Source organism: Erithacus rubecula (assembly GCF_903797595.1).
Source record: "Erithacus rubecula genome assembly, chromosome: 2".
NCBI classification, from domain to species: Eukaryota; Metazoa; Chordata; class Aves; order Passeriformes; family Muscicapidae; genus Erithacus; species Erithacus rubecula.
Window position 1 is genome coordinate 99,850,360 of NC_136685.1, and position 13,883 is coordinate 99,864,242.

At 39.7% G+C, this 13,883-nt stretch overlaps 1 protein-coding gene across 6 annotated transcripts in view; it reads left to right on the forward strand.

Moving 5' to 3' along the window:
- Window positions 1–13,883, forward strand: part of PELI1 (pellino E3 ubiquitin protein ligase 1) — a 42,460-nt gene that overhangs the window by 12,559 nt on the left and 16,018 nt on the right. Inside the window, exons 1-2 of one of the 6 annotated variants that reach the window (XM_079324713.1) lie at window positions 30–198; window positions 294–458. The exons of 3 other annotated variants lie outside the window; for them this stretch is intronic. In XM_079324713.1, coding sequence (XP_079180839.1) covers window positions 404–458 — 55 coding nt within the window. In that variant the 5' untranslated portion in view covers window positions 30–198; window positions 294–403. Of the gene's footprint in view, window positions 1–29; window positions 199–293; window positions 459–13,434; window positions 13,716–13,883 lie in introns of those variants that run through there. 2 more of the 6 variants (XM_079324712.1, XM_079324714.1) reach the window with 2 other exon arrangements.

Genomic DNA, 13,883 nt, shown 5'->3' on the forward strand with positions numbered 1-13,883 from the left:
CCAGGACATATTCTTAAATTTCAGTAAGTCCTGAACACCAACTGGCAACTGAATTCCCTCAATAGTGCTGAAGAACATTTGCATTGCCTTACACTGAGTACTGACTGGAGGGTATATGCTGTGTTCAAAGACACATGTACTCCAGGAGACACTGAGCCAACCTCTACAGAACCACTCTTTAGTGGCTGTGAGTGACAGGTGGATCTCCTACCTGTGTCTGCCAGCTGACAGTGCTCAATTGCTGATGTGGACGGGGCCTAACCATATGGTCTCACTCTGGCTTTCTCTCGCAGTGTTGAAAATCGTTGTCCTGTCTGCACTAGCAGCTAACTGATCTCAGCTCATTGTTGACAGCCAGCAGCAGCAGCAGGTCCCTTTCCCTCTGCGCGTGAGGCTTTTGATTATGTATCGTAAATCCAAGTGGAAGCACGGTTACAATCTCGAGGGGCTTGGACACGGTGAGTTTGCATCTGCACAGTTGTTCCCCAAGAACAACTTTTTTACTTGCACATGAGCTTCTTTTCAAATTTTTAATCTAGAAAATTTGGGAACTACTTCTGGAGTTCCTTTCAAATAGAGCTTTTATTTACCTCTGGAAGATTTTGATTGAGATAAGCTGCTAAAAGTACACATGTAGAACAAAGCAAACTATTGTCTTGTTGTAACTATCTGTAAGGGTATTTGTTCTCTAATCACTATGTATTTTTTTTAATAAGTGGAAGAGAATGCTTTAACTAGTTCATTGGATAGTATCTCTCTACAGCAACTACAACTTTTATAAAATGTAGATTATTACATTAGTGACATGCCTTCTAAACTGTGCCAAATTTACTTTCTTGTGCCCTAATGCTGGATTTCTACATAAGGTTATTTCCCGAGGCTCTGATACAATATTTACTGCTTGATGAGAGTGCTGCCTTCTCCATCTCCTCTCTCTGGACTGTGCACACACAGAGCTCCCCCTCCCCAGATCTGAGCTATGCAGTCCTTGGCCTGTCTTTACACCAGACCTGCTGACCAGAGTTTTTCCATGAGCTGAGTTTTCTTACTAACTCAAGAGAAACAAATTAATTGTGGGAGTTTCCTAAGAGGTTCAGGGAGCTGTACCTTAAGTTTTGTTATTAGACTGACTATATAGCCTTCTGATGCGGTAGAATTAAAATTCTTGTATTGTTTTCTGTAGCTTTGCCTGTGAATGTGTCTGTGGCTTGTTCTTTTTCTCCTTAGCCTTCTGGTTTGAGCACAACAGCTGCTGCCTCCTCTCAGTATTGCTTGAACCAAAGTATTAATGTGGTGTTGTGAGAACATCAACTTTACCTTGCTTAAACCAGTTTTCAAGTGGAGTTAATGTTAGTGAAATTGAGAGTACAACCTCAAGTACAAAGGTGTGATTATTAGTGAGAGGACTTTCAGCATAACTTTGAAAATGTTTATAGTTTTATTTTGCATCTTGGGGAATTGGAGCAAATAGGCATGAGATACTAATCGTAATAATGTTTTTCATGATCAAAGCTATCAGTACTTCAATGGCTGCTATTTCTGTTTCAACTGCCAAAGTCCTGAAACTAGTTATGAGCAGTCAGTATTGGTGGTTAACAGCCCAAAACATTTAAGGTATGGGAAGCACCACTTCATTATTCAACATGAGTATGCCAACTTGAATTCATGCTGCATATTTATTTTAGTTTCTGATCAGCCCTGTATTTCACTGTCCCTCTTCATTTTCTGTCAAGTTTCTATCACGAGTGAATTCTTAGTCCAAAATTCCTTTACTCTGCAAGTGTGTTTCAAGGGGAAGCTCAGGAGGTAGTGCAGTATGGATGGTCTAGACCTTTAAAAGTAATGTAGGTGTTACAGCTTTCTTTTATAGACTTCAGAGCCTCATTGGAAAATGCATTAGGAAGAAGTTTCTATCTAATGAAACTTGGTGGTCAGAGAGGACTTGCTGTGTTCAAATGCTTGTACATAGGCCAAAAACACTTGGAAAAACTTTAGGAAGAGCTGTGAAACTGTTAAAGCTGGAGGGTACCTGGCTTTTAAGTGCTTCAGAGAAACAGTACACAACTTAAATACTATACCTGAGAATTAACATTCTCTCTGAGAGCAGTGTAATTATTTTGAAGGTTTGGGGCTTACCAGAACCAGAGTGGTGAATTAAATTACATGTCCAGCCAAGATTTGCTCTAGTACAGTCTTGTGTAGGTAGGCTGATAGTGATCTTGCTTATTCTGCTGAATTCAGTTGCCTTCAGTGCAGCTGAATCCCTACTTACCTGTGTAATTGGGCTCAAGTATCAGGTTTGGTGAAGTGACCTAGTAGATGGTGAAAAGCAGTATATGGGCTTCAGTTTCTTAATTTCATTTCCTTACTTAGCATGCTTTTTTCTTTTTTTTTTCCTTCAACAGTGTGCTTAGAAACAAAGTCAGTCCTGCTGCTCAGTACAATTGATCATCTGCTAATCAGATTAGCTACAAATCTCAGTTTTATTTCTGTGAAACATTGGGGAGGTTGAATATAGTAATAAAAAGAGAGAGAGAAGTAAGTCTGCTGCTTTGTAACTGTGCCAGGAAATGATCCTTCCTCACTGACCAGTACCTTAGCTGTTCCAACCATGGCATGATGTAGTTTTATTTTTTTAACAATGGCTTTATTTAGATTATCCTTTTAGCTAATGGTTTTGGCACGCTTTAAAAAGACACTTAAAGAAGAGTATCTTGTTGCAGAATTCCGATTTGGGCTAAACTTACAGGCTGCAAGTATTTTTACTTTTTAAAATTTAATTAGAGAGTCTTCATTTGTGACACTAAACCATCTTTGGAGCATTTTGAGTTTGCAGGCAGTTACCTGAAAGGCTGAAGTTCTGTCAAAGGATTCAGTATCCTGCATGCCGAAGCTGGTTTAGATTGCTCTGTGCATTTGTGGTCAAAAAGAGATTTCATGTTGCTTTCAATTAACAAGAAGGCTTTTCTTATGATCTTTGATTTCAGTTGGCTGCCACTTAACTGGGAGTTTTGACTGTAATATTTCAATGCCCCTTTGTGTAGGCTTTGTTATCTTCGCTTAACTTTCGTATTCTGGACTTTTTTTTTTTTTTGCCAATAAAGATAAATCTTGCTGCTTCAGTATACACAATTATAGTGGTATTGTTTTGGGGATGAGAATTGCTGCCTGCCTTTTTGTTATACAATCTTTATGATTTAGGTAGACTTCTATAAAAGTTAAGGAATAATGCTATGTCTTTGGGGAGCAAATTTATTTAAATGCATTTATAAAATAATTAACAAGTAATGTGTGAGGATTTTCATTATTACTGAATGAGGGAGGATGACTGGAAGAGACAGGACTAGCTATGAAAAGAAATCCAGTAGCTCCTAAACTCACACCTCTTCATGTTAGGCTCAGTCCTGTTTTTGAAAAGAAGGACCTAGAACAAGTAAAACATATTGTTAGTCCTGCAACTGGACTTTGTCAGATCCAAGTACAGCAAATGTGAGGATGCTTAGTTGTAAATTTTAATACCAGAAGCAGTAAAATACAGGTCTCTGTCACAAAACTGGGGATGTGCAGTTGTTCCCAGAAGTGGTGCTTTGCTTCACGGGTCCCTGGCTCTGACTCATGATTCTTGTTGGGCAAGTTTCAGGGCTGCAACTTTGTGTCAACAGCTGCAAGTCTATTATATTCACATCAGTCTTTTGAGCAGATGTAAAAAGTGTATTTATTTCTGATATGAAAGAGCTACTATAACTGTTAGATTTTAGGTAAAATGAAAGTTAAAGTTCAGGCTGTATATGTAAAGTTATAAATTCTTTCCCACCACAATATTAAACTATGCTTTCAAAATTAAGAGCTTAGGCCTCAAATTGTTTTAAATGGTTTAAATGGTTTTAAAATGAAGACTTTTGTAGAAAATAGTTTTTTGTGCTTACCTTTTTTTATTGTTGTCGGGCTTTTAAGTATTTTTCTGCAATTCAAATGAAGTGCCTCCCTTCTAACAAGGAAAAAAAGCTTCAGCTTGGAAGTGATTACTAAAAGAAAAATACTTCACCTCAGAAACTAATAAAATTATTGGAGCTGATACACTCCTCATGTTGATTTTGTGACATTCTGTAGTGTTGATAACATTTCAGAGTGGCTGACCTTGCATCTTTTTGTCCTAGCAGTTGTGTTTGCACACAAAGAATACCTATTATAAAATTGAGGAGGACAAGCTCCTGACAGTGCTCTATTTATTTGTATGGTTCAAGGTTTATTTTGGGGACGTGCAATCCACACGCTTCCATCAGTGAAATGCTAAAAGTACACAATGACGCCAGTGTTTTAAAAAGTTAAGGTACAATAGCTGCTGCTAATCCACAGAAAGTGTTTTCTTTCCTGTATGTTTAAAGAATATTTGTTCTACAGCTGGGGTTGAAATTGCTGGAGTGAGACTGAGCGTGCTTGGGAATGGGTTCTGCCAATAAGCTGCGTTGAGGCAACACAGTGAGTGCAAAAGGCAACTCTGATGGGCCTGACAAACTCGTAGTTTTCATCAAAATTCACCTGACAGTTCATAAGGTCACGTTGGGTGTCAAATTGGCTCCAATGATTTTGCCATATTTGAGGTTTGGTTTTTTTTCAGTATGTCTGTTGAATAGTTAATTACATATATGGTATTCCTTAAATGTTTGAGGAGTTTTTTGGTTTTGTTTGACTTTGAATTTACATCGGTTCAGAAGCTTGAATGTATCAGACATCTCTGCCGAATCTGGGTGGTGACTTCTTGTGTCAAAGTTGCCCATGACAGTTCATTAGCTCGGAGCCTTCTGCCGCAGAAAGGGATGGCAGGAGACATCCCTAAGCTCTCGAGTAAGTGCTGACAAGCGGCAAACTGAATGGGAGCGGGGTTCCTACAAAGCGCTGGGAGTAGGTGTGAACGAGCCGCCGCTGAGCTGTGAGCGCTATTAGCGATTTGAAACAATGGTCACAAACGATATCAGTCCAGGGGGGCAATCTGCCCTGAAAAGCTTGAAGATCGCTTCTCAAGAGCCAGATTTCTTGCAATTAATCGATCTGCATTGAATGGCTGACTAAAAAGGGACAAGTGAAATGGCTCCTCCAGACTAAATTGTTACTCTTAATATTTCTGTACTAGAAAAACAGGGCCTAAGATTTCTGTGAAAGATACCTACATAGGCTGCGTTTCGGTGTCTGGAGGGCACACCATGGGTTGAAGTGAAGGCTTCTCTTAATCTATCTCTCAAGGTTCAGAAAGGAAGAAATCTGTATTATATTAACCAGTCAATGTGGTTAATAAATAAGTGGTGCTGTAAATCATCTGAAATTTAATTCCAAACTCTCTAAAGTACTACTGTGTTCTGAATCATCTGGTACTGTTAAAAAAATCACTTGGTTGTGGTGCTGTCAAAACTGCCATTTTTTTTGTGGCTGTGTGCTCTTTTTAATGTGCTTGCCCAACAGTGTTTCCTATTTCCTGAATGGAAAAATTCTTCTTTGAGAGAAAACAAGTAATTCTTTCCACAAAGCCTGCCTCTCAAGGCATCCAGGTACAAAGTGCAAAGGTGATTACTGGAAGTGAGTTTGAAGATACTTCTGCATGTCAGAAAAATGCCTGAATGAGAAAAATGTCGATATTATTTCATGCTTGTGTTAGTCCAAACGTAGTTCCATCTTCAATGGTTTTGGTTTTTTTGTTTGTTTGGCTTTTTTTTTCCCTTTGGAGGCTTCTCCAGGTAGCTTCTAAATATGAGCTGATAAGTACAGAGAGCCAGAGCCCTAGCCAAGACAGAACTTTAAGCATGGTTTTTTGTTTAGTGTTTTGGGGGGTCTTTTGTGGTGTTTTTGGGGGGTTTTTGTTTTTTTGTTTTGTTTTGTTTTGTTTTCCTCCCAGAAGAAATTCTTGAGCTGTTTTGCGTGACTGTTTTATGTCAAGTAAATAAACTAGCATTAGTTAATGGGCAATATGCTGAACTTGTTCTCAAACCTCAGTTTTAAGAATCTTAGTTTAGGCCAAATTTTGAAGGTTTATATTCACACAGAATTCTGCTGTGGAATTCTTGTGGCTCAAGGTTGAACATTTTTTTCTGTTCAGGAACACTTTCTTTGCTGGTAGAATTACAAAGGGTCAAAGTGCTGCCTTGCTAATGTAATTGCATTAGTTTGTAATGTGCTGTAACGTAATTGAAAATGCTGGGGCAGTCCATGAAACTACAGCTGAACTTTTTAACACTGCCTCACAATGGGTGCATCACTTTGGTAGTTGCTGGAAAAGTGTTCTGTCACAGTGCCTGTCACTATCCCTGTACTCAACCAATCTAAAATTACTTTTGTCTTCATCTGCTAAATTTTGTCTGACATATGCTGAGTAGACAAGAAGCAATACAGACTTCAAATGCCTGTCTCTTTTGGAAACAAACAGGTTACTCTCTTACTACCAAAATGCCTTTGCTTATCTTTTATGACACACACTCTTGGGAATATTTCCCAATATTCCAAATATTCTTCTGGTTGTAACTGAAGGCTGTACTAATTTGAAGTTGCCATATTGAGCTATATACCTTCTGTTAGTTGAAGGTAACATTTTTCTTTGGACATAGAAAATTAAAAACTTGAAACTAGTGATAACCTTGAAAACATGTGACTGTAAGTCAAATGTGAAACATAATGATTTCATTAGCTCTTAATTAAAACCTGATGTATGGTCACACCAAAGTCCCTTGAGTCCCTGTAGAAATAGTACAGCTCCATCTCCATGGTTGAGGTATTCTGTCCTGGGCATTTTTGCTGGGAATATATTTGGCACAATAATACCAAACATTGCATGTGACTAGAGCCTAGAGTAGCTACCAGCTCTCCACTGTACCTCTAAAGAAGCAACTATATTTCTATCTCAGCCAAAGAGTAGAATTTAGGCATCTCTAGCACTGAACTGCTACTATTTGGGAATGACCTTTTTTAAAGTATTAGTGCCTGCATAGAGGTAGAGTGCAACTGCCTGTTTATTTTTATAAGCAGTAAACCTCTTACCCAAATTGGATTAGAAGTGTTGGAAGTATTGTGCCTCTATATGCTAAATGCTATATGCATTGCCTATGGGATTAGAAAGGAAAAATGAAGATCTGATCAACTGGCATTTTTTGATCAACTGGGATTTTGTTTTTTCTCTGAGCAGTAACCAGCTGTGAACAGGCAGGTGGTCCAACAGGAAAAGGTGTTGGAACTGTCCTGTTTGAATGGCTGGCTGTAGGAGGTGATGCGCATGGGAACTAAAGTGTGCAAAAAGTTAGTTTTGTGTTCATGTATAAATGCAAGTTGTATTAGCATAAAGTTGGTTTACCTTAGTTTTTAAGGGACAGCTTTTAATGTATCTGGACATATTTCAGTATACCTCTATTAGAAACATATTGCATGTGACAAGCAATCAATTCTTGTTCTCTTGGGTTCCTGCCTAAAGGAGTATTTGTTCTGTACCTGAGCTCATAAAACAGTTATTAAAGTATTCCCAAAAAGTTGTCCTTGACTGTCAGAAGTGTGGGATACAGAGGTGCTGAACCCCGTGTGTCTGTTCAGGGCTTTGACATCTCCTAGTGGGCTGCTGTGCAAACCTGACTCCTGGCCTGCAGAGGCAGCCAGCCCTCCAACAGAGGAATATCCCTCAAATGCTTTTGTGTGCAAATGCTGCAGGTGATATGTTTAGAAAGGACCACGTTTTCTACCTTGTGTAAAGATTGTCCAAAGTTTGAAGGGAGGAGAAGAATATAGTAAGATGGTTGTGTCTAATAGCAGGCGTGAACTATGGACTTGGGACACTGACACAGCAGTGAGGGGAGCTGTTTTGAGGTTATCCAGCACTTTTTTGCCAGAAACACAGAGCGACTACAGTCAAAATGGTGAGTGTCAAGAGTTTAGTAAGTGTGGTTAGGAATTTACAATAAAACAGAGGGCTGTTGGATAGAGTTGACTTTTTGCTTCACGATCTCTTAGAGGGTAAATACCTTTGCCTTCTTGTAAGAGATCCCATCTGTGTGATGTGGGAATTGATTAGAAATGGTACTGAATGGTTTTTAAACTTTGTCCCTCTTAACTTATTTTTTCCCTAGAATAGGGAATGTGGGGAGTGTGAGTTGAGGAGATAGTTATAGCTGAATTTCTATAACGGAATAATTTTCCTCTATTTTTTTGCTAATCTAAATGAATAATCTAACATTAAAGGTTTTTCATCACTGAGATAAAGATGTTTTTCAGAACTGAAAGTGTTACTATTTCTAGCAGCTGTCTTAGGACTCTCTGTACAAGTCCATGGTCAAATGATTGTGCTTTGTGGGAATGAAAAATTTCAGGTAATGCAGGTTCAGCTAGTTCCGCTATAACCTTAAAGGCTTTGCAATTACAAAAATTGTGTCTTGGAAATGAATTCAAATTTGGCCTCCCTTTCTTTATTTAGGAGAAACTATAATACCTGGAGCTCAGTGAAATTGTGTTCTGATGCTGAAAGATTGCTGAACAACATCTAAAAAATTTTTAAGAAAGTGCTTGTGCATAGCCAAGACTAATTGAACCAGAAATGATCCTAGAGAACTTAAAAAGAAATCTTTTACAATAGCTTTTTCCAGGTATCTGGGAAGTTAAATTTTATTGGCTTTGAAAGAAGTCTGGTGCAACTACATCTGTATGGCTCTGACTTGGCAGATGACTTGCATAAGTTTGACCTTTTTGGAAATAAATGTGCTTTCTTCAGAATGAGACTTTGCCTATCATTCTTTCAGTCTTGAATTTTTAGGAATTCACCACATCTGATGCTTCAACTGGTTCTTGAAGCCAGGTGAAGAGCCATCTGTCCTGGTTATAGAGTTAGTTTTTGTAGCAACTGGTACAGTGCTGTGCTTTGTGTTCAGGATGAGAGTAGTGTTAATGCAGAGCTTACTCTAAATCAAGGACTTTACAGGGTCCTGTGTTCTGCCAGCCAGGAGCTGCACAAGAGGCTGAGAGGGAGCATGGCCAAAACTGGCCAAAGGGATTTTCATACCAGAGGACATCATGCCCAGTATTATAAACTGGGGGGAGTATTTGGGAGGGGCTGGCTGCTGCTCATGGATCAGCATCGGTAGGTGTGGTGGTGAGCAATTGTGTGTCACTTTCTTGGGTTTATTTTCTTTCTCCTTTTATGTTGTCTCCCTTTTCCTTTTTGGTTCGTTTTAGTTTATTTCAATTACTTAATTGTTGTTATTTCAACCTGAGGATTTTACCTTTTTTTCCCTGACTTTCCTGCCTTTCTCATGGGCCAGGTAAGCTTTGAGCAAGCTGCATGGTACTTGGTCACTGGCTGGGGTTGGTTAAAAAACAATATTGTTTTAAGAGCAGCTTAATTTCTAGATGTCTTACTTGGGCAACAGTTGCTGTGTTGAATTGGGCCCCATTTTTCTTGTGAAGGACTTCCCTGGTGTAGCTGAGGAACAGGCACACAAAGATGTAAGGGGGGAACAGGACTTTATAAGAAATGCTCTTTAGGTTTGCTTGATGGCAAAGTATGACTCCTGTGATGGGAAATACCTCTGTGTAGTATGATGACTTGTTGCCACTCTGTAACTAGGTTGCTTCCATGAAAAATTACTCCACAGTTGCTTAAGGATCAACATAGCTGGATGAACAACATTTTAGAGTTGGCAAATATGTTTGGAGAGCATTTGTTGTGCCTTAAGAGCTTGGCTTTCTATTTAGATTTTTTACTCATCTGTCCTGTAAATCTAATTAACTTCTCCTACCCCTTCCAGAAGTGGTCAGTGTAGAAGACTTCCTTAAGCACCATCTACCCTTCATGTCACAGAAACTTGAGATGCAGAAAAGAGTTCTTATCTGGAAGCTGTAGTTGTAACAATGGACCTTTGTTTTCTCGGCCCTTGTAAGAACTTTCTTACTTCTTGCCATAAGCCACCACACAGTAGTGTAGAGGATTAGGTCATTTCCTTCCCTTCTCTTCCTGTCGATTATTTGATTAGCATTTCCATTGTATACTCTAAATAGCATGTTCTTGGCTTCAGGCTGGTGTCCCCCCTCTATAATCTCTTTAAAACACTGTAGTATGACTTTTTATTAGCAGCGTGACATGGGAACTCCTTGCACAGAGATTACATGTGACGTAGCACAATAAAAGATTAATGGGGATGGTAAGTCAGTAATCTTCCCTTCTTTCTTCTTCCCTCATGCACCTGAGATTAGGCTTCTGGGAACCCCCTAACAGTGTTAATGCCTTATAACACATGAAATATTTTTTTTATTTGGATGCCATTGGCTTTGATCAGAGTTCAACCCCTGACTTCATGGGAAACAGTTGAGGTTGTGTAGAGTGCATATTCCACATTGAGTGTACAAATATACCTCCCCTGTGGGATCATTACATGTCCTGGTCTTCCACCAGATGTTTTGCACCCTTTTCTCAGTGTTTCCTTTCCTTCAGTCTCTGTTTTTATATACCCTGTGTGTAGTAATTTCAAGCTGTCATCCTGTGTGGATTTTTATTCCACTCCTTTCCTGTTTTGTTGTATAAAATCATCAACAGTTATTTAGAATGTTAGTCTTGAAATGTAGTAGTAATAAACTGATAAGGTTAACTCCAGTGTAAGGAGTTTGCCATTCAGGCTCCTTGCCAATCTGGACACTAGAGGCCATACTGTTGCCCATTGCCCCTATCTGTAAGGCTGTCTTTTTAGCTGGAACTGCTAGAAAGCTCTTCAGAGCTTATGTTGAATGTCATGTGAAATCACGTAATTGTATCAAACTGTACAGCATCTGTTTGTGAGTCAGACAGAAGAACATGATGACAGAGCCCTTTATTTCTTTAACAACTTTAAGGAAAGAACCTCCCCTGCAATTCAGCATCACTTCATGAAATTAGCAGTGATATCTTGGGCTACAGATTGCATTGTTTTAGTCTGGCATGGTATCTGTACTTCAGGAGAAATCAGCTCGCCTAGTGACAGCATGCTGGAGGCATTTGCTTCCAGTCCTCAAGGCATTGTGATTCCTTGAAAATCATTAAACCCCCCTCATCATAAAAGTGGGGGGCAATGTTGACATAAGAACAGCTGAGTAGAGCGTGGCTGTGAGTAAACACAGGCAGGGAGACAAAGATTCAGAGGCAGCTACATAGGAGTGTCCCTGGGGCAAAATAATCCCTCAAAAAACCTGGATTAAGATGGGCATGATTAGCTATAAGAAGGGTGTGGTGTTGCCTGAAAGTTCCAGAGGGTCACTAATATGAAAGCAGGTAAGGATTGTTACCTACAGGAGGCTGGATGGGGTGGCACAAAGCAAATCCACCTGCTGCTGCTTCTTAGGTGGCTGCAGCATAAAGTAATCTACAAGTTTATTAACTTGAACAGTTGCATCTGTAAAATGAGAATAAAGGAATTATAAAAGCAAATTAGTCTTCAAGTTCTGCTTTTCAGGATGTTCTGAAACAGTACAATTTAAGTTTTACAACTTTTGTGAGAAAAGTAATGCAACGTAGAAGTGGTCATACCGATGTAACTAATCACTACAGTTAAATACCTGAATACAGAGCACCTTTTGTACTCTTGGTGCCATATCTGCATGTTAAGTGATACTAATGCAGTCCTGATGTGGTTTGTTTTTTTTTTTTTTTCTTTTTAAACAAAAATCACAAAGTAACCCTTAGTCCTGATTATAACAGCATTCAAGCTGCCTACTTTGTATAGGCTGGGACGAAACAGAAAATACTTGAAAGTGTTTGGGGAGGTGGGGTGATGTGACTTCTCCACCCCAGTAAAAATTGCCATTTTAAGGATCTACACATTACCAGTGGAAAAGCTAGGTTTGTATGCCAGTAGCATGAGGCTGTTGATTTTTGGCAGGGAGAAGGATTCAACCTAAGTCTCAAGATCAGGCTCTCGATGAGTCTCTGGTGTTTCTGTTGAGATTGATGCAGAGGGTCGCTATCCCCACATTTGCATTAGTATAATGGGATTACAGAAAAAAACCCACAAAAACAGATAATTAAAATTATTTGGGCTGAAATAGTTAGAGATTAGTGTGTGGTTTTGGTTTTTTGCTTAGACCCTTGCCAGTTTAGTAATCTGAAAGCTGTGATAATAACCATACCATTTCAGAGCAGTGTTCAGACCTCTGGTTTTTTTTGGTGACCAGAAGAGTGGAAACAAGGGGGCACCTGTGTTTCTCCAAGCACTTTCCAGTGTTCAGCAGCTGTAGCTCAACCACTTCTATGAAGCAAAGTGTTATTTCTGTGCTTAATAATATATGGTAGGAGATAAATAAGTGTCGTTGAGCCCATGTATAGTTTTATTATCCATAATAACCTATGACAAGGTGTTCTGCAGCAAAATTTTCTGGGTAGGTGACAAAGTTCCTGTAACAGGACATCTGTACTGTATTACTTAGGGGAAAGTTTGCTGTGGGGTGCTGATTGAGGAGAAAACACAGATGCATTCACCTTATTCTCAGCAGTGAAGCTGACTTCTGTGGAGCTGCAACTTATGTTGCATTATAGCATTATGAATAAAAAAACTGTTTTGACAGTTCTTAGGTTCGAGTGTTACCCAGTGGCCATACTGTGAGGTAAACTGGGGAAGGGACCCAGCTAAAAAATAACAGAGCAGATAAACCAATGTTTTAAAACATTGACAGAATAGTGTATAAAATTGTGTTTAAAAGATTGAGATGGCAAGCCAAGGTGGGAGCAGCAGTCACATGTACAATATGGAGATACAAAATGTCAGGCTGTATATACGTTGTTTGAGCCAGGGTAACTATGTATCCCTTCTTCACCCACTGCAGCTGCATATAAAGCTGGATGTAAATGGTAAGCTGCTTGTCATATCGTGATTGCAGCAGCCTCGCAGCATTTGCATGATCAATTCCACGAGGTAACTTGGGAGCTGTGGTAACTTGATCACCACTTTATGGCTCAGACATTTAAATTATCCCACCCACTGGCTTGATGCAGTGATTTTGGTGTTGGTGGAATGAGAAATGAGCTCATAACCTGGTCTGGCACATGCAGATTTGCTTTTCTAAATGTGCATCCTACAGGACTGAGCTGTTGTAGAATCATTGCCCATGACAGTCCAGTACACACAGGTGGCAGCTGTGGGTGTGCTGTGAGTCCAGTCCTACAGTATTAGTGAAAATTGAGATAGCAATGCCTGAAGGGTTTCTGCTGGTATAATTCTCAGTGTATTAAGAAATTACTCTTTGTGTGGGAGGTGAGGAAAGCTAGCTAGGCTAATAAATTATGGTTAAAAAAAAGAAAAGGTATAGCATGCATGGGTACAGTTATGTAAGAGAAGGAAATAAATCAGTGTTTCTCTGAGAACCTCATCCGCAGAGCTGCCAGGCAATTGGGTTGCAGTATTGTTCTCAACACACCCTCTGCTTCCTTTTTTCCTTTTTGGGGCCAGGGATGGATGAATTGATGGAGCAGGAGCAGGATGCCGGTTCTGCCTCCAGCCAATGCTGTGTGGTGCCGTGGTGTTTACCCAGCTTACGCAAGGCAGAGCCAGCCCCTCTTGAGGCAGGAGGTGCTTCCCACGGCTGAAGTAAAAGCACACAGAGCAGTCACTCAGTCTGGCAGTTACTGGGGGTTTGAAGGAGTTGGTGGATTTCAGCTGATTTTTAACAAGATTGAAGGATTGGGTTTTTTCTTCTCTACTGTGTAGGAATACTGCAAGGACACAAATATCCTGGTAAGTGCTCTGCATGCCGTCACTTTTCCCTTTTAATGTGGTATTGTTTCAGTCTCTCTTCTGAAAATCTCCTCAATAGCAGTGGTTTTCAGTGATGTAGTGGAAGGGGAATCTGAGAGCAGGCAGTGTCTGCAGGCTCCCCTTCCACCTCAGAGAGGCAGAGACATT